Below are 18,039 nucleotides of genomic sequence, written 5' to 3'. Positions count from 1 at the left end.
TGCTAAATTGTACCAGCGGATCAGATCTAAGCTCTGCAGTGCTGCCACATCCAGTCGTGAATGGTGGTGGACAATTAAACAACTGACAGGAGGAGGAGGCTCTACAAATAACCCCAACCTCAATGATGGGGAAGCTCAGCACATCAGTGCAAAAGACAAGGCTGAAGCATTTGCACCATCTTCAGCCAGAAGTGCCAAGTGGATTATTCATCTCGGCCTTCTCCTGAGGTCCCCAGCATCACAGATACCATTCATTAGCCAATCCAATTCACTCCGTGTGATATCAAGAAACGAAGCATTGGATACTGCAAAGGCTATGGGCCCTGACAACATTCCGTCAATAGTAAAGAAGACTTGTGCTACAGAACTAGCTGTGCCCCGAGCCAAGCAGTTCCAGTAGAGCTACAAGACAAGACTGGTATCTACCTGACAATGTGGAACATTGCCCAGGTATGTCCTGTGCACAAAAAGCAGGACAAATCCAACCCAGCCAATTACCGTCCTATCAGTCTGCTCCTGATAGTCAGCAAAGTGATGGAAGGTGTCGTCGACAGTGCTATCAAGCGGCACTTGATCAGCAATAACCTGCTCAGTGACGCTCAGTTTGGGTTCCTCCAGGGCCACTCAGCTCCTGACCTCATTACAGCCTTGGTCCAAACATGGACAAAAGAGCTGAACTCCAGAGGTGAGGTGAGAGTGACTGCCCTTGACATCAAGGCAGCATTTGATCGAGTATGGCATCAAGCAGCCCTAGCAAAACTGGAGTCAATGGGAATCAGGGGGAAAGTTGGAGTTATACCTACCACAAAGGAAGATGGCTGTGGTTGTTGGAGGTCAATCATCTCAGTCCCAGAACTGCAGGAGTTCCTCAGTGTTGTGTCCTAGGCCCAACCATCTTCAGGCTGCTTCATCAATGACCTTTCCTACAGAATTGGGGATGTTCGCTGATGATTGCACAATGTTCAGCACCATTCGCGATAAAGGCCTGCTTGGGTATGAAATAGAAACCCAACCCAGGCCCAACCCAATCACATCCAACCCGAAACCAACCCGGACCCACGTCCTTTGATTTTTTTCCCGTGCCAACCTGACCTGACTACCGTAATAAAGATAATTATATCAAACAGGTTATTGTGCTCCACCTTGTCCAAATGTGATCCTCTGTTCTGGCAGCAGGCTATTCCTGCAGGATCGTGCAGATGGATTTGGGAATCTGAGCTTGATCTCTCCCCAACTTTCACACACGAGCACTTTGTGACCGAGTTCGTTGGATAGTAATCAGGGGTACAAAGCTAGTAATTTTCTTATCCACTCCCATTTTTAGTCAACACAGTTTTCGGAAGGTTGTAGGGCTGTAGGCTGCGGAGTCCAGATGCACGTTTCCCGCCTTGATGTCCTGGCTGAATGTTCAAATTTTGAAGATTACATCCCTCCCTGAGCAAGGCAGCACTGTGCCCACGTCCAGCCCGACCTCGACCGGAGCCCGAATGCCATAGCCGGAAGAGAGACCCGACCTGACACATGTCGTGGGGTCTGGTTCGGTTTGGGTCGGGTAGCCATGCTTTAATTCGCGACTCCTCAGATACTGAAGTAGTCCATGTCCATATGCAGCAAGACCTGGACAACATCCAGGCTTGGGCTGATAAATGGCAAGTAATATTTGTGCCACACAAGTACGAGGCAACGACCATCTCAAATAAGAGAGAATCTAACCATCTCCCCTTGACGTTCAATGGTATTACCATCAATGAATCCCCCAATATCAACATCCTGGGGTGGTCACCATTGACCACAAACTGAACTGGACAAACCACATAAACGCTGTGGCTACAACAGCAGGTCAAAGGCTGGGAATTCTGTGGCAAGTAACTCACTTCCTGTCCCTCCACTGCCTGTCTACCATCTACAAGGCACAAGTCAGGAGTGTGATGGAATACTCTCCACTTGCCTGGATGGGTGCAGCTCCAACAACAATCAAGAAGCTCGACATCATCAAGGACAAAGCAGCCCGCTTGATTGGCACACCATCCACAAACATTCACTCCCTCCACCACCGACGCACAGTGGCAGCAGTGTGTACCATCTACAAGATGCACTACAGCAATTCACCAAGGCTCCTTCAACAACGCCTTCCAAACCCACAACCTCTACCACCCAGAACGACAAGCACAGCAATTGCATGTGAACACTACCACCTGCAAGTTCCCCACCAAGCCACATTCATCCTGACTTGGAACTATATCGCTGTTCCTTCACTGTCGCTGGGTCAAAATCCTGGAACTCCCTTCCTAACAGCACTGTGGGTGTACCTACACCCCAAGGACTGCAGTGGTTCAAGAAGGCAAGTCACCACCACCTTCTCAAGGGCAATCAGGGATGGACAATAAATGCTGGCCTAGCCAGCGACTCCCACATCCCACGAACGAATAAAAAAAAATGAAAATTCTTTCCTTGAATTCATTACAGCCTGGCACATTTTAGCTACCTTTTGCCCTGCCAATGTTTTAGTTCTGATTTGGAGATACTAGTATCCAGCAGTTAATTCTGGGCATTATTCAACTAAATCCCACTCCCTTATCATGGTAACAGATTCGTAGATGGAAGTTTCTCATAGATTTATCTGCAGTTTAAGGGAGTTGGATGTATTATTATAAACAGTGAGAGCCAGCTCACAGACTGCAATTTCCTGGAATCAGAGCTAAAATGGCACCAATATAAAAGCAGTTTATAACTCTGGAGCATTGGCTGGAGCCGGAAGCAGAGACAAAACCAGTCAAGGGCAATAACCACAAGGACCATCAACCGAAACCTTATTTTAATGATGGATTAAGTCCCATTTAGATTAGTACAGGCGCAACTCTGGTCACTGATGATTGTGGCTTTCCTATTTGCGTTGTATAGTTAGAACGTACGGCTGCTGATGGACTTTGTTTGCCTGGATTTGCATCATCAGTAGAGTAAAACCGTGATTTGCTGACATCATCCAGTAGTACTTACACGACCAGAACTTTACAATATGGGAAGCCAAAGTACTGACTGGACTCGAGGGTGTTGGTCTTAATGATAACTGACTACTGTTCAACAAATCTAAGCATTACTGTGGAGATAAATGGGACCATGACGTTGATCTTTTGATTAACAAAAGGGCATTAGGGTAAACTGACGGATTCCACTCTGCCAGCAGAGAGTTACACTTGAACGTGCTTGGGCAGAGATAAGGCTTCAATACTGTAGTGCTGACTCTATGACCCACACTCCTTTTTCAGGGTGCTTCCCTCACAATTTGCATGAGACTGGTGAATTTACCAGAGTCTTCTCCATAGCCTGATAGATTGAGTTACCAACAGTGTATTGCTAAACTACACAAGGAGTACACATACAGCTCTTGATTCATTTCCTGGGCTGCTTTTGAGTTTCCAATTTTCAAAAAGAGTTGACTGTCCTCTCCACTTTTTTTCTGAATGCCAATCAGTCGAGCCCTATGTGTCTATTTAAGGACATTTGCAAAGAGCTTTGATTTCCCCTGTCTGAAGAATGTAGTATAATATAGTTCACTGCTGTCTACTCACCATGCTCTAAAAGCAGGAACTGATGTTGAATAGACCCTGCAGTATAACTGCTCTCTTAGAACACTGTTGCATAGTATTCAAATGGCATTATAACTCTTAATGCATTAAGTGGTGTGATGTGGGACAGCCAATTTCAGAGGGAGATAAGACTGAATTATTTATTATCAGGCGATTGGGGCGGCATAGTGGCGCAGTGGTTAGCACCGCAGCCTCACAGCTCCAGTGACCCAGGTTCAGTTCTGGGCACTGCCTGTGCGGAGTTTGCAAGTTCTCCCTGTGACCGCGTGGGTTTCTGCCGTGTGCTCCGGTTTCCTCCCACAGCTAAATACTTGCAGGTTGATAGGTAAATTGGCCATTATAAATTGCCCCTAGTGTTGGTAGGTGGTAGGAGAATGGTGGGGATGTGGTAGGGAATATGGGAATAATGTAGGGTTAGTATAAATGGGTGGTTGTTGGTCAGCACAGACTCAGTGGGCCGAAGAGCCTGTTTCAGTGCTATATCTCTAAATAAATAAAATTAGGGAAGTATAAAAATGGTTGTGGATAACTAAAGCCAGTATTAGGAGTGCTAAAAGGATATCAGAAAAGAGTAATATGGACAAAAGAGATGGGAAGGATTTTTGCAGTTACATTAGGGGCTGAATTAGCACGGAGGCTGGCAGGCATGAAAATTTATGCCGCTGGCCAGTGTCCCAGTTTTCCTGCAGCATCCCACTCCCGGGCCATTTTCCCAGAGGCAGGATGGGAGTTGAAAGAGCCGCCCACCTACAAGCCTTGGGTAGTCAATTCAGGGGAGTTAATTGGCCTTAAATGGCCACTTGCAGAGGCCACCTGGAATTTTCCAGTGGGCTGTGGGCAGCCCGAGGCATCAGGGACTAGGCCAGCTGCCTGGAGGCAGACCTCCAGTGGCAAACTTGGGGGGAGGGGGGGTGGCGAGCAGTGTGCCTGGCAGGCTTTGAGGCCCTCCCCACCTGCCTGGCCACAGCTGTGGCCACAGGCTGTCCTATGAAGGGGCTTCCTCACCATAATGGTGACCTGGCTGCTGAGGCTATTTTTTAAATTGAAAACTCTTGAAAGTTGGAGAGAGGGCACCTCAAGATGGAGGCGCCCTCTCTCTCCATTACCTGAATGGCAGGCTGTTGCTCTTTCTATGGTGGAGGGCCTCCTGTTTGCCCTCTAGCTTCAAGAGCCTGCCCTCTGGTCACTAATTGGCCAATTCAGGAAAAGTTACTGCCGAGTGACTGTTTCCCACACAGTGCGGGGTCCTAACCCCTATTCAACCACAACTTCGGGGTCCCCACCCAAAACGCAAGTTCTTGCCTTCGAAGTCAGAAAACAATTAATACTCAATGATAGAGACATGAAAATTCCCATGTTTAATTCCTAGTCCATGCTGATCTAGCTGACCTTAGTCAGGCAGCAGACGATGTGCTACAACTGGTCTCAGCACTCCTGGCTAGAAAGGGGTAAAGTCCAAGCTTCCTGCTTCCAGTCATCCATCAACTCTGCTGGAAAATGCACGAGTGAGGACAGAATTGTGCCAAATGGGCTGGCAACTTCATTTCTCTAACTTCCATGGGGAATAGTCACTTGGGCAAGGAGGGCTGTTCATGCCGATTGAACCAAAAAGAGTTGGAATGGTTGGGAGAGGAGAGGAGAATGGAAAGGGACGAATTAGAAGAGAAAATAATTTTTATTTTAGCAAATTGAACACCAGGTTCATTGCAGTTTTCCAATTGATGTACTGCACACTCTTTTTTAAGGTTGTGTTGAAATTTCCTTTTTAAATAATGATCCCTGTCCAAACTTTGTCTCTAAATACCACAGATAAGGTAGAACATCAATGTAAAAATGACCTTCAGATGCCATTTCCCCAATTTTTTTTCAACAACAACTTAGATTTATAAGAGCACCTTTAACGTAATAAAGCAACCCAAAGCACTTCACAGGAGCATTATAAAACAAAATATGACACCGAGCCACGTAAGGAGATATTAGGTCTGATGACCAAAAGCTTGGTCAAAAAGGTAGGCTTTAAGGAGTGTCTGAAAGGAGGAAAGCTAGCGAAGCAGAGAGATTTGGGGGGGGGGGGGGGGGGGGGCGGTATTCCAGAGCTTAGGGCCCAGGCAACTGAAGACATAGCCAACATTGGGAATGCTCAAAAAGCCAGAATTAGACGACCGCAGATATCTCAGAGGGTTATGGGGCTGGAGGAGAATACAGAGATTGGGCAAGGTCATGGAGGGATTTGAAAACATGGATAAGAATTTTAAAATCAAGACGTTGCTTGACTGGGAGCCAATGCAGGTCACCGAGCAGAGGGGTAATAGGCGAATGGGACTTGGTGCAAGTTAAGACACAGGCAGTAGAGTTTTGGATGTCCTCAAGATTATGGAGGGTAGAATGCAGGAGTGCGTTGAAATAGTCAAGTCTAGAGATAACAAAGGTATGAATGAAGGTTACAGCAGAAGAAGTGCTGAGACAGGGCGAAGTCAGGCAACATTACAGAGGCAGAAATAGGCGGTCTTAGTGATGGCACAGAAGAGATCGGAAACTCATCTCAGGGTCAAATGTCACACCAAGGTTGCAAACAGACTGGCTTACTCTTAGACCGTTGCCAGGGAGAGGGACGGAGTTGTTAGCTAGGGAACAGAGTTTGAAACAGGGACCAAAAACAATGGCTTTAGTCTTCCCAATATTTAATTGGAGGAAATTTCTGCTCTTCCTGTACTTGATGTCGGAAAAGCTGTCTGATCATTTAGCAACAGTGGAGGAGTCGAGAGAGGTGGTGGTGAGGTAGAGCTGGATGCCGTCAGCATACATGTGAAAACTAATACTGTGCTTTTGAATGATGTCGCTGAGGGGCAGCACATCGATGAGGAGCAGGAGGGGGCCGAGGAAAGATCCTGGGGGCACACCATGGGTTAACGGAGTGGAAGCAGGAAGAGAAGACATTTCTTCCATTACAACAGTGACTACACTTCAAAAAAGTACTCTGGTGGTCATGAAAGGGGCTATATAAATGTAAGTTTTTTTTCCTTTTTTAAGTGATTCTCTGGCTACAATTAGATAGATAAGAATGAAACCAGGTGAGGGCAGTCCCACCCAGCTGGACGACAGTGGAGAGGTGTTGGATCAGATTGAAGGGAGATTGCAGTTCTATCACCAGTGTTATACTTGGAAATAAATTTACATTTTTCCAAGACCATAAGCGGTTTCTCTCAGTAAGTGGGAAACATTCACATTGAAGTTTAGCTTCCAGCGTAAAGATGAAATAATAATCAGAAATTGATGTTAGAACATATTGGAAGGGTGTTACATTAATGCAGTTACTCCTGATATTTCAGAAGCTTTATTGCTGGTTCATTAGTGAGTCTTTCACTGTCATGGTCTGTGAGCTGGAAACTTAAGATGCCAAACTTTATGCATTAGCAGTCCAATGTTAATTAAAATTTTCAAATATTTCATTCTCCCATTTAAAGTAAAGGGTTCTTTTTTTTAAATGGCTAATCATTTTAAAGCTTTCAAAATGTCAAATCTCCTTTATGAAGTCTGTTATCAGATTTCCAGTCAGTCTAATTCCTTTAATAATGTTGCCATTTTCATGAGCAGCTAAAATCCCAATCAGTACAGTAATGGGAAAATAAAAGGCAGATTAAATCTTTCAGGTTTACAGTTTGCTGACACATTTTTGGATAATGTAAGTCTTTTTTATTTTAAGAAACTGCAGCTGACAGCAAATGCATGATTATCCTGGCAGTTAAAACCTGTTTGAACAACACTACTTTTTCATGGCTCCTGCAAGCTGCATCTATGTTCACTCCTGCTGGCATATGATGGAGAATGGCACCAGATAGAACTGTAAATAGGTAGAAATGCAAACAGGAGCGAGAACGGCATGGAAGCCAGTATACCACTGCGTCCTTAGAAGTGCTACTCGTATGTAGCCTCTATTGACCTATTGCCTTCTTTAGAGTGTTTATCTCAATTTCTAAAAATCATTTTTTTTAAATTGAGAGAAAAACTATACATATTTTACATGGCGATCATACCAAATCCCTAACTTGAGAGGTCAGTACATAACTTTGGCATGGACTTGATGGGCCAAATGGCCTCCTTCTGCGCCGTTATGATTCGTCAATGATAATTTGCATGGCGTATGCATGAGAATATACTGAACACACTGGTATCTTGGTTTTTGCTAGTGCTCAGAGTTATGGAGTTCCGCCCATCGAGTCCATGCCGCTCTGCATGGAGTAATCCAATCAATCCCATTCCCCCACTCTACCCCTGCAGCCCTCCGAGTTTATTTCCCTCAAGTGCACATCCAATTTCCATTTGAGATGATTCATCATTCCACTTCCGCCACCCGGGTAGGCAGCAAGTTCCAGGTCTTTACTATTTGTTGTGTAAAATAGTTCTTCCGCACATCCCCCTTGCATCTCTTGTCAAAAACCCTAAATCTGCATCTCTTAGTCCTTGCACCATCAGCTAATGGGAACAGTTTTTCTTTGTCTACCTTATTTAAACCTGTCATAATCTTGTACACCTCTCCCCTTAATCTCCTTTGATCCAAAGAGAACAACCCCAGTTTCTCCAACCTAACTTTGAAGCTAAAATCCCTCATCCCTGGAACCATTCTGGTAAATCTCCTCTGCACTCTCTCAAGGACCCTCCCATCCTTCCTATTGGGCTGAATTTTACGAGTGCGCTGCAGTTCGCGGCGGTGCACTCTGATGGCGGCGTGCCTCCCGTGTGTATGCGCCATCCCTGAGCCCCCGCAATATTACGCTTGGGGACTGATTTAAATTGAGGGGGTGGAGTGGCCGCCCCCGATGATGCAAATGGCGTAGCTGCCACGTTCCTGGCAACGACATCCGATGCCACCCTGCAGGCGCCGGCACCATTTTTAAGGGCTTTAAGCCCTTAGAAGTTTAATTGTAAAGGTAAATTATTAGAATTTTTAAATTCTCAAATAATAAAGATATGGAGGCCCTTCCCCAATTCCCCCCCCATGGTCATTCCAATGCCTGAAATGACCAACACCTGCCTTTTTTCCTACCTAAACTTTCCCCCCAACCTTCTAACTTATGCCCTTCAACCCTTTCCCACCATTCCCACATCCAATAAAAAGTGATTTCCCCGCTCCCCCACCACTTTTCCTCCCCGCCCCCCATCCCACCAGGTTCTCGCCTCGGAACTCCATACGGAGAGTTCCGAAGGCGTGAGAAGGATGAACAGCGGCCGTAAAATCGGCGTGGGATGCCTGCCACCTGCAGGCAGGATAATTTACATGTCTTTATTGTTCATTTGAATATGCAGAAGAAGGGCCCGCTGTTAGGGGGTGGGGGAACCGCACCGAGCTCCCCCCGCCGCCAGTAATATGTGGCAGGCCCTTCTCAACGTTGCAAGTCGAGGCGGGCCTCTCCCCGCAGAATTGTACCAGCTCCCACTATCCCCCCCACCGCGACTTGCGGCGTTGAGAGGCTGGTAAAATTCAGCTCATTGTGTCCAGTTGTGGCCTAACCAGAGCTTTATAAAGGTTCAGCATAACTTCCCTGCTTTTATACTCAATACCTCTATTAATGAAGCCCAACATCTCATATGCTTTGCTTCTCTGGGAGCAGAGTAGGCTTAAGGGTTTGGTTTCTTCACAATAAGTAAGTAATAGTGCTTCCTCCCTCAGAAACCAAGCTTGCTGGACTCAATCGGGGATTAGTTACTATAAGAACCTCCCAGCCTCAGGACTTCTACCACCATGAAGGACAAAAGCAGTCATGTCGGGAACACCCATCACCTACAAGTTTCCCTTCAAGTCACAAATCAGACTGTTCGTGACTTGGACATGTATGGCCATTCCTTCATTGTCACTGGGCCAAAATCCTGGAAATCCCTACTTAAAATCATTATGGGAACACCATCACCACAAGCAATGTAGCAGTTCAAGGAGAAAGCCCACCACCCACCTTCTCAGGGCATTAAGGGTAAGCTATAAATGCAACTTTGCTAACATCGCCCTTATCCTAAGAAGAAATACTTACTAACAATAAATATGTGAGGGGACAATGCTTATTCTATTTTGACCGCATGTTCATTAAAACAGTTGTCATGATCCATGTTTTTTTTACAATAGAGGTAAATCTTTGGACTCTGCTATTTTGATGGAAGCCTGCCTCGGAATATCAAAATTGGAATCTTTATGTGAATAAACCTATAAACTATAACATCTTCATTCTTGGCTTTGGTATTTTCAACTACCCTTTATTAGGATATAATTCTAACATTCATTGTTCCAAATACAGTTCTGAAAAAGTGTACATTCATGTGTAAAATGCAGATCGTTTCCATAAATCTGTATGTCTCTCAGGCAGTCATCACATGCCTGTTGAACTTCATTATTATGTATAGTTTTATTGCTGATGTGGCCACCCAAGTTTGATACAATACAAACCATTCTTAGAAGAATTTAGGGAATTAATTAGATACATGGACTGGCTTTATACGACTCCCGCTTGTATTAGTAGTGATGACCGCAAATACGTTCAGGTGGAGAATTCACCATTTAGCTAACAACCTCAGGTATGCTGTTGCAGGGAAATGCTGAGCAGAGGCCAGATGCCTAAGAAGGGAAGTCATAAGGCCAGCCACTGTGTCGTTTAGCTCCCTAGAATCTGGTTAGTGAGCAACACTGATGGGAGGAGCCCTGGGAGCTGGGCTCCAGGCCATTCTTTCAGTTGTGGACTTTGTTTGGCCAAGAAAGTCTATGGGAGAATAGAAAAGGAGAAAAGAAAAAAAATAACAAAGGGAAAAGAATTAAATATTTTTATTCACATAAATATAAGGTTCCAAGGGGTTAAGATAAAATGCAAAATACAGCAGTAAATATTCCTTACCTTGTTTCAATCCATGTTTCTGTGTCAGTGCAGGTAATCTATTATTTGCTTTGTTGTCTTGTTTATCACTGACCCTAAACTGATCTTCTTTGGCTTTGTTCATTATACAGCAGACCTGTTCTGCCTTCAATCTAGACAGTTCAGTCCAAAGCAGTTTCTCTCCTTTGTTTTCAGTCGTGTGAGACCATGGAAATTCTGGATCTGACAGGTTTATCTCACAAAAAGATGTGGTTTTATTGTCGTTATCATTGACTGAATCACAGAGTTTTTCTAGTTTGTTTTCTGTATATAACACCTCCTCTGTCAATATATGGGATGGATGTTGGTTGCTATGATAATTTGCATTTGGTTCCAATTTTCTTTCCTTTGTAGATTGTTCATAACTATTACAGTGTCCATTCTCTGATATTAAATTATCTTCTCCACATTTAATTTTGCTTGTAAACAGAAGTGTGTCTTTATTTTCAGTTTTACCATGTTCTTTCAGGTCAATTTCATTGAATGATTTCTTATCAACTTGACAAAGAGAATCTGGACAAGAGTAGGAGATGCCGAAAAGTTTTGTCAAAGCTTTAGCTTCTTGATCAGCAGGAGCTGCATCTGTTTTTTTGATCTCTGTACATTGGGCTTTGTCTTTGGTCGGAGCTGTAGTACTGACCTGACGAGATTTCCTTTGGTTGCTGTTTGCAGTTTTTCTTCCTGTCTGTTGTCCTTGAGATTGAACAGAAGCTTTCCTTCTACAGAAAAAAAAGTCCTTAAGTTCCATTTAGAGAAAGCAAAGTTGAGTTAATTAACATGGATTGGTAGAACTTTTCAGCATAGGGAAAGGCCATTTGGACCCATTGTGGGGAATTTATAACCTCACCGCCCAGACTGGGCAGGGTAGGGTGGTTACATTCTTAAAAATGGGAATCTCAACCGCAACTTGGTGCGAGCGTGTCTACATTTGGTTTCACAGAGGCTATTTTGGGGTCAGACGAATTACTTGCTCTACAGAGGCAGGTGTGTAATTACATTATTTGTGAGGCTGCATGCTTCAGATTTTACCATCAGTGGTTTTAATGGCTGTGGGCCAGGTTTCCCAGAGCTTCAAATTTCATCCAATAATTTCATAATTATAAGGAATATTACAAAATCATTCCAAGTTTCAGTCAGGAAGGTGAGACAAAATAGTTCTTAATGCCTTAATAATGAATTCTGTTTCTCTATTTATCTCCCCATACTTCTTTAATTTATTCAGCTTAGTCAGATTTGCTTTTCCACTCTTAACTCTAACTTTGCCTCCTTTTCTGAATCGGCCCGAAACTCTACAATTTCTCTCTAGATTCCCTTTAACTATGCCTCAAGCTTGCCACTCTTATTCCAACACTGTCAGACTCTGCTCAAGTTGAGTGTTTCACCTCTCCCTTCCCTGACTTTGTCCCAAGCCTTACAACTCTCTCTCGTGCTGTCCCCTTTCCCTATGGTCTGCTTCCCAATATTAATTTGGCCTAATCTCTAGGAGTCCTCTCCCAATTCTATTTACATCCAATTCAATAGTCCTCTTCCAGTTCTGATCAGCAGTTGCTCTGTGAAGTTAATAAAACAAAATATAGTTGATTTTAATTAAAAGTAATGAGGGTTTAAAGCTGTAAAGGGCACATTTTCAACGTTGAAGATAACTATATATTTATAGCATTTAGTATAATAAATGTTACAATGGTTTGCTGCTTGCAAACTTCAATTTAATTTTGAAGAGTGGTAAGAATTTAAGTATGATTAAGGTGAATGGAAACCTTTGCAGTTGCTGTTAATGACATGAACTTGGATCTGTTCATTGAATGTCCTGCAATCTTAGCATTATATTTTATTGCAGAGGATCAGATGGCTAGCCTAAATCAATTGTAAAAATGTTTTGAGGAAATAGGGCCTTTTCTACTCTACACACCACAATGAATATACAGCCACTGTAAGGCTCTCGGGATTCAACAAAGTAAGACCTTTGAATAAAATTTATAAACCATCACTTTGAAGTCAGTTTAACAACCTAATCATGTAATAGGTGGCTTTTATGTAACAGCTAGGAACCCTCCCAAAGGATGTGGGAGCGCTAAAGAAACCAGCACCGCGTTTTAACTAAAGGAGTAAAAGACTGTTGAGAAAGGAATAATTCATTAGTTAGCTGTCTATTTAACTGCCATTTTAAAAGTATATCTGCTATATATTTATGCTTAATAATACTGGAACACAAGAGCTGCAAAATATTAACCATTGCTTTAGTAAAACACTGCTATAAATGAACTGTGTCATTCCTGTTCTAGTTTCTCTTTCTTCTCTTCTGAAGACATTGACTCCCTCACTGAGTATGGATCCAGGGCAAACATTCTCCTTTCAGTATTTCACTCAGGCAGCCTTAATTCACGTGTGAGCGCTCCAGAAGACTAGCGTGGGAGGTATTGCAGTGGAGCCTGATCCTGTCCTCAGTTGGTGTATACCCAACATGCTCTTCCAGCAGGAAGCTCTGATTAAGTCCCATTTTTTTGTGCATCAACTGCTGTAAAATTCTTTTGTTAGCGTCCTATAGCTTTGAAAGAAGGGACACGCACATTCTAACAGCAAATTTAAAATCATGCCGTGGACACCGCCCCCCTCACCCCCCTCCACAACCATATATTTTGTACAATGTCTGCAATAATTTTATACATCACTGAAGCACAGTTGATTCATATTAAGTCTGTAAAACATTGCTGTGTAATTTGTGGATGCAGTTTTTTAAATTTGTAGTTATTTAATATATAGATCTATAATGTACAGGACAGCATCTATAGGGTGTGGTTCCTCAAAAGTCTGCAAAGATATTCTTATTGGGCTACTTAACATCCATGAAGTATACAGTCTAGTATAGATCATCAACTGCAGAAATAACCCAGATTGTGAATTCACGTTGCTTTTGAAATGAACTGAATCCAGGAGAAGCTGGAATAAACATTCTGATTCAAACGCAGTAATTTTAAATCACTTACAAGGGAGAAGCGACGTAAAGTTTCATTTGAGAAACATCTTTGTGAGACGCTGCTGAAATGAGAGACTGCATGCTGCAGGCAAATAAATAGTCTTCACAGCCATTTTCAATGACAAGAGGATGGGATTTGTACGGGTCAAAAAAGATCTTTTTGGGAGTGACAAGCAGGATTCCCATTACAACGCCCTACAGACAGATCAGAAAGTTAAATACAATGAGAAGCGATTATTGCAAAACAGTTATTTGATTAAAAGCAAACCATTAAAAACACACATAAATCATCTATTTTTGACAGCTGAATAGTAGAAATGCTATTGACAACATTGTGCAAGTTGTCACCCAATTTTCTGATTAAAATAGTTTGCTTCCATTTGCCAAACAAAAAAATTCCATTTGTAGTTCACTTATATGAAAACCATTGTGATACAAGCGTACTCTTTATACAAGTTACACCCGGAAATTGTTTAATATTTCTACTCAGATATTGGATTTCATAATGAAAACCATGGGGGTGAAGCTTCGGGTCCTGCCGGAGGCGGGAACGGAGGCAGGCAGAGGACATAAATACCGGCACCAGCCAGTGTGCAGATTTCCCGACGTGGCCAGTTTCACCAGGGTGGGTGGAGAAAGCCACGAGATCCTGCCCAATCCATTATGAAGGCCAATTAACATTGTTACAGAGCTCATTGAGAGCTCGTTAAAGGGCATGTTGTGATTTTTACAGGGTTGCAAAGGCCGTGCATGATGTTTGGGGCAGACCAGCTGAATGGAGGCAGACACATAGCATGTCATGGCCGCCCCAGGGAACGATAGCGTGAATAAATGTACAGAGGGGTCTCGCCCATTAGGAGACAGATGCAATGGGCTCAGTGCAGGTGGCGGGGAGAGTGGGTAGTAAGTGCTCGGGCATTGCAGGGGTTGTCACCCTCCTGACATCGAGGGGCATATGAGTAAAGGCAAGGCTGCAAACACAATTGGGGGGGGGGGGGGGCAACCTGAGCACAAGGCAGGCTGTAGCTGGCAATGGGGGCACAACTCTCAGATTTTGAACCCAGTGGTGATGAGAAGCAATACTCTCTACAGGAAGGGCAGAGCCGCAGACATCAGGAGGGCAGAGGAGAGGGATGAGGGGCACAAAGGCCATACCCTTAGCACAGGACCAATCTGGAGATGACCAAGTATCAGTGCCGCAGGAAACTGCGACTCTCCAGACAGATTGTCGCAGCTACCTGTGCTGTTGTCACCAAAGACCTCACACCTCGCAGCATTGCTCGCCATGCCCTGCCGGTAGCCGTCAAAGTCACTGTGGCCTTGAACCTCTTCGCTTCTGGTTCCTTCCAAGGATCAACTGAGGACCCTGGAGGCATCTTGCAAACGGCTGCACACCACTACATTTCGCAAGTCAGAAATGTCCTATTTGCCAGACCTGGACAGTACATTCCAGACGGATGCAGCCTTGCACACACGGAGGACAGTGGGTTTTTCTGCAATTGCTATATTTCCTCAAGTGCAGGGCATCATCGATTGCACCCACGTGGCCATCCCTTGAAGAGATAGCTACTCATCCCTCTGCAGCTCATTAGAGGAAGAGCAGGGCATGGAAAAGGAGGAAGAGGAGGAGGAGGAAGATGCAGAACACCGAGGTGCCCGATTCTACAAGGAGGTGGCTGGGCCCAGCGTGTGGCTCGAGGGTTTCATCACGATGCCAATGTCAGGGATCATCTGATTCAGGCAATTTCAACGGAGCCCCTCTGACCCAGGATGAACAGCATGGTCTGGAAGGCACTCTGAAGTGCCTGTGCTAACACTTCCATTGAAGACGCAGCCTGGAACATGTAAACGCTTAAAGCCAATGAAGGATGCACATCTGCCCAGAGGTTTCACCATCACTGTTGACAAACCCTTGCCACTTTACCACTTCATACCTCTTTCCTGGTCCCACCTTAATAAAAGGAGGCTCACACATCTAGTTTCAAGTGCCATTATTTACATGGTACTCATAAAGGAAAACAATTCACAGTTACAGGAAGAAGACACCTCAGTGACCACTCAGTGCTCTGCATAACAAGGTGGCCTCTGCGCTCGACCACTTCTACATGGTGCTCCCTTTGAGGCCTTGGAGGAGGTGGAGGCAGCCTGCTCACTTGTATTGGCCTGCGGCTGAGATGCACTTGGCTGTTGTCCTTGTTGTGGAGGTGCCCGTGGGGGCATCTCCATAAGGCTACCGTACCTGAATCATTACAGGCGCAGCTTCTGTCACTGGGCTCTGCTGCACAGATGCTCCCTCTGTCAGAGGGGCCAAGGAGGCTGAAGATGATGATAGCGCACCGTGAGGGATGGTACTTCATCCTCATTGGTGACATCCTCAGCCTTTGGCTGGCACTCTGGACGGCTGGAGGGGATCACCAGCTGGAGTGCAACTGGCATCCCCTACAAACATCCCTGTGCCATCAAAGCCACTGATTGGTCCATGCTAGATAGTGTGGCAGGCATCCTGTGAACGTCAGTGCGTAGTTTCTCCATGAATGCCGTGCTGCAGCATATGGCTCTCCATGAGGTTGACTACTGTCTCAATGGAGGAACTCATGCACTCAAAGCCCTGAGGCACTGAGATGCAAATGAGCCAGATGGACTCTTCCTTTCTCAGTCCAAGACCACACACTGCCTCAGGGAACGCCAACATTTGGGAGCACATCAGCTGAGGCTTCTGCTCTCCAAGGCTGACTCCTGAGGTCCTGCATCCTGTGCCCAGCTGAGCAGGGCTGTGTCTGTCCTCCATCCTCAAGGGGACTGCCCACAGCTGCCTCTGGCACCTCCTCCTTCACACTACTACGAGTGCCACTTGATCTAACCACTTGCGATGACCCACCAAGATGTCTGTATCAGCGCAGGTGGATGATGTGCTTGTAAGGTGTGACGGTGCTTCTTCGGAGATTTGCTGCTTCTGCTCGGCCCAGTGATGGTGAGGGAGGTGGCCTTCTTGGTTCGAAGTCTGCACCCGTGGGAGACACAACAGATTACGAGAACCAGCCTTGGAGAGCATAAGCCTCTGCAGTGCTGAAGCTTCCCAATGCAACTCTGTGTTTGGTATGTTATCGGACAGGGTGCAGTGCAAGGCTCCCTGTCCTCTCTAATCACCATCTCCACCACGAGTGCCCATCTCCATGGCTGGCTTCCACATGGTCTGCGATCCTGGCTAGTTCCATGGCTTCTTCCTCCATTTCTGTGATCACATGAAGGTAGGGGACCCCTCCACGGGTCTGGGCCCTCTCCCGGGCATTATGAGCCTGTTTCTCCTGCAAGGACAAAAAAAAGTGTGATAAAGCACTGCTGTCCTTCACACCCAGTGCCAGCTGCTACTATTCATTAGAAGTGCTGAGGTCCTCAGCAGCAGCAGCATGGCTCTGAGCCATTCAGAAAAGTCAGTAAGTGGCCTGGGCACACACGCCTCCCATGTTCAGGAGCAGCATACGCCCTGAGGCTCCTCAGGTGGTGTGTCTGCTGGAGGGCAAATATCCAAAGGCCTGCCCTGAGGGTTAGCGGTTGCACCCACCTTACCAGAACATATCAGGTCACTGAACCTCTTCTGTGGATCATATTTCTTCTGCTGACTATGTCAGCAATGCCCATCCAAGCCTGCTTAGTCTGGGTGGGTGGCCTCCACTTGCCACCCTTTGGGAACAGGACCTCCATCCTCTCCCTTATGGCCTCTAGGAGGACCTCAAGGTCCATATCAGAGAATTGAGGGGCTGGCCTGCCTCAGGTTCCAGGCCTCTGACTCTCTTCTGACATTCTTGAATTCAAAGCTTCTATGTTCTTCCAACCTGAAATTATAACAATGGCCTGTTTAAAGCGGGCTTGTGTTTGAGCAGTCCCGCCCCCATTCCTGCACCCGCGGACGCTAATTGGCCACCAAAACTGTCTACATGCCAATTAAGGGGGTGCCCCTGTGAAACTCAGGGCTGACGATGCTTCCCCCAGGGTGGGCTTGGGACCCTGGAAATGATCCCAACTTCCATTTCCCACTCCCAGAACGAAAATTCAGCCCCACGTGTCTGCTATTTATGGGAGAAAGAGATAAGTTTTTGTGGACTCTTAGCTGAGGGCTAAGGCCACTTTCTGTATGTAGACTTCCAAGTATGTAGCTTGGGCAGATGCAGAGTAAAGCTCCGTCTACTCTGCTATAGCAACAAGCCTGCAATCAAGTGTAATCTCAACACAGTTAAGGCCACAGTTCTGCAGGTACTGCTACAACCTCAGTGAGAACGTTAACATTAAAATATGACATATGAATCCCCCAGACCAATTTAACGAATTACCGAACAAGAGTTCACGTTTGAAGACTTTTATTATAACTAAACTAAAAATCCCTTTTAACAAAATGATATTTTGTAAGTAGCTAATACTCTAAATTGCAGAGAATGATATTTTCTTCATTTATTAAAACACTTGAAAACCTCACACCATATTTATACGTTACACAGTCCTCCTTGAAGTGAAATCTTTGCAGCTGTAAGTCCCAAACTCCTTCCAATTGCAATGGGTTGGATCTCCCAGATCTTCTCAAAGTCAATGT

The 18,039-nt window shown here is 45.1% G+C and overlaps 1 protein-coding gene across 6 annotated transcripts in view; it reads right to left on the bottom strand.

The window, feature by feature from the left end:
- Positions 1–18,039, bottom strand: part of si:ch211-15d5.11 (nuclear receptor coactivator 7) — a 134,775-nt gene that overhangs the window by 72,433 nt on the left and 44,303 nt on the right. For all 6 annotated transcript variants that reach the window (XM_068011638.1, XM_068011637.1, XM_068011636.1 and 3 more), the window contains exons 7-8: positions 13,465–13,649; positions 10,463–11,199 (exon numbers count right to left, since the gene is read on the bottom strand). In XM_068011638.1, the coding sequence (XP_067867739.1) occupies positions 10,463–11,199; positions 13,465–13,649 (922 nt within the window). The remainder of the gene's footprint in view (positions 1–10,462; positions 11,200–13,464; positions 13,650–18,039) is intronic.

The sequence above is a fragment of the Heterodontus francisci genome, chromosome 31 (genome assembly GCF_036365525.1).
Source record: "Heterodontus francisci isolate sHetFra1 chromosome 31, sHetFra1.hap1, whole genome shotgun sequence".
Classification (NCBI taxonomy): Eukaryota; Metazoa; Chordata; class Chondrichthyes; order Heterodontiformes; family Heterodontidae; genus Heterodontus; species Heterodontus francisci.
This window is presented reverse-complemented; position numbering and strand designations above follow the sequence as displayed.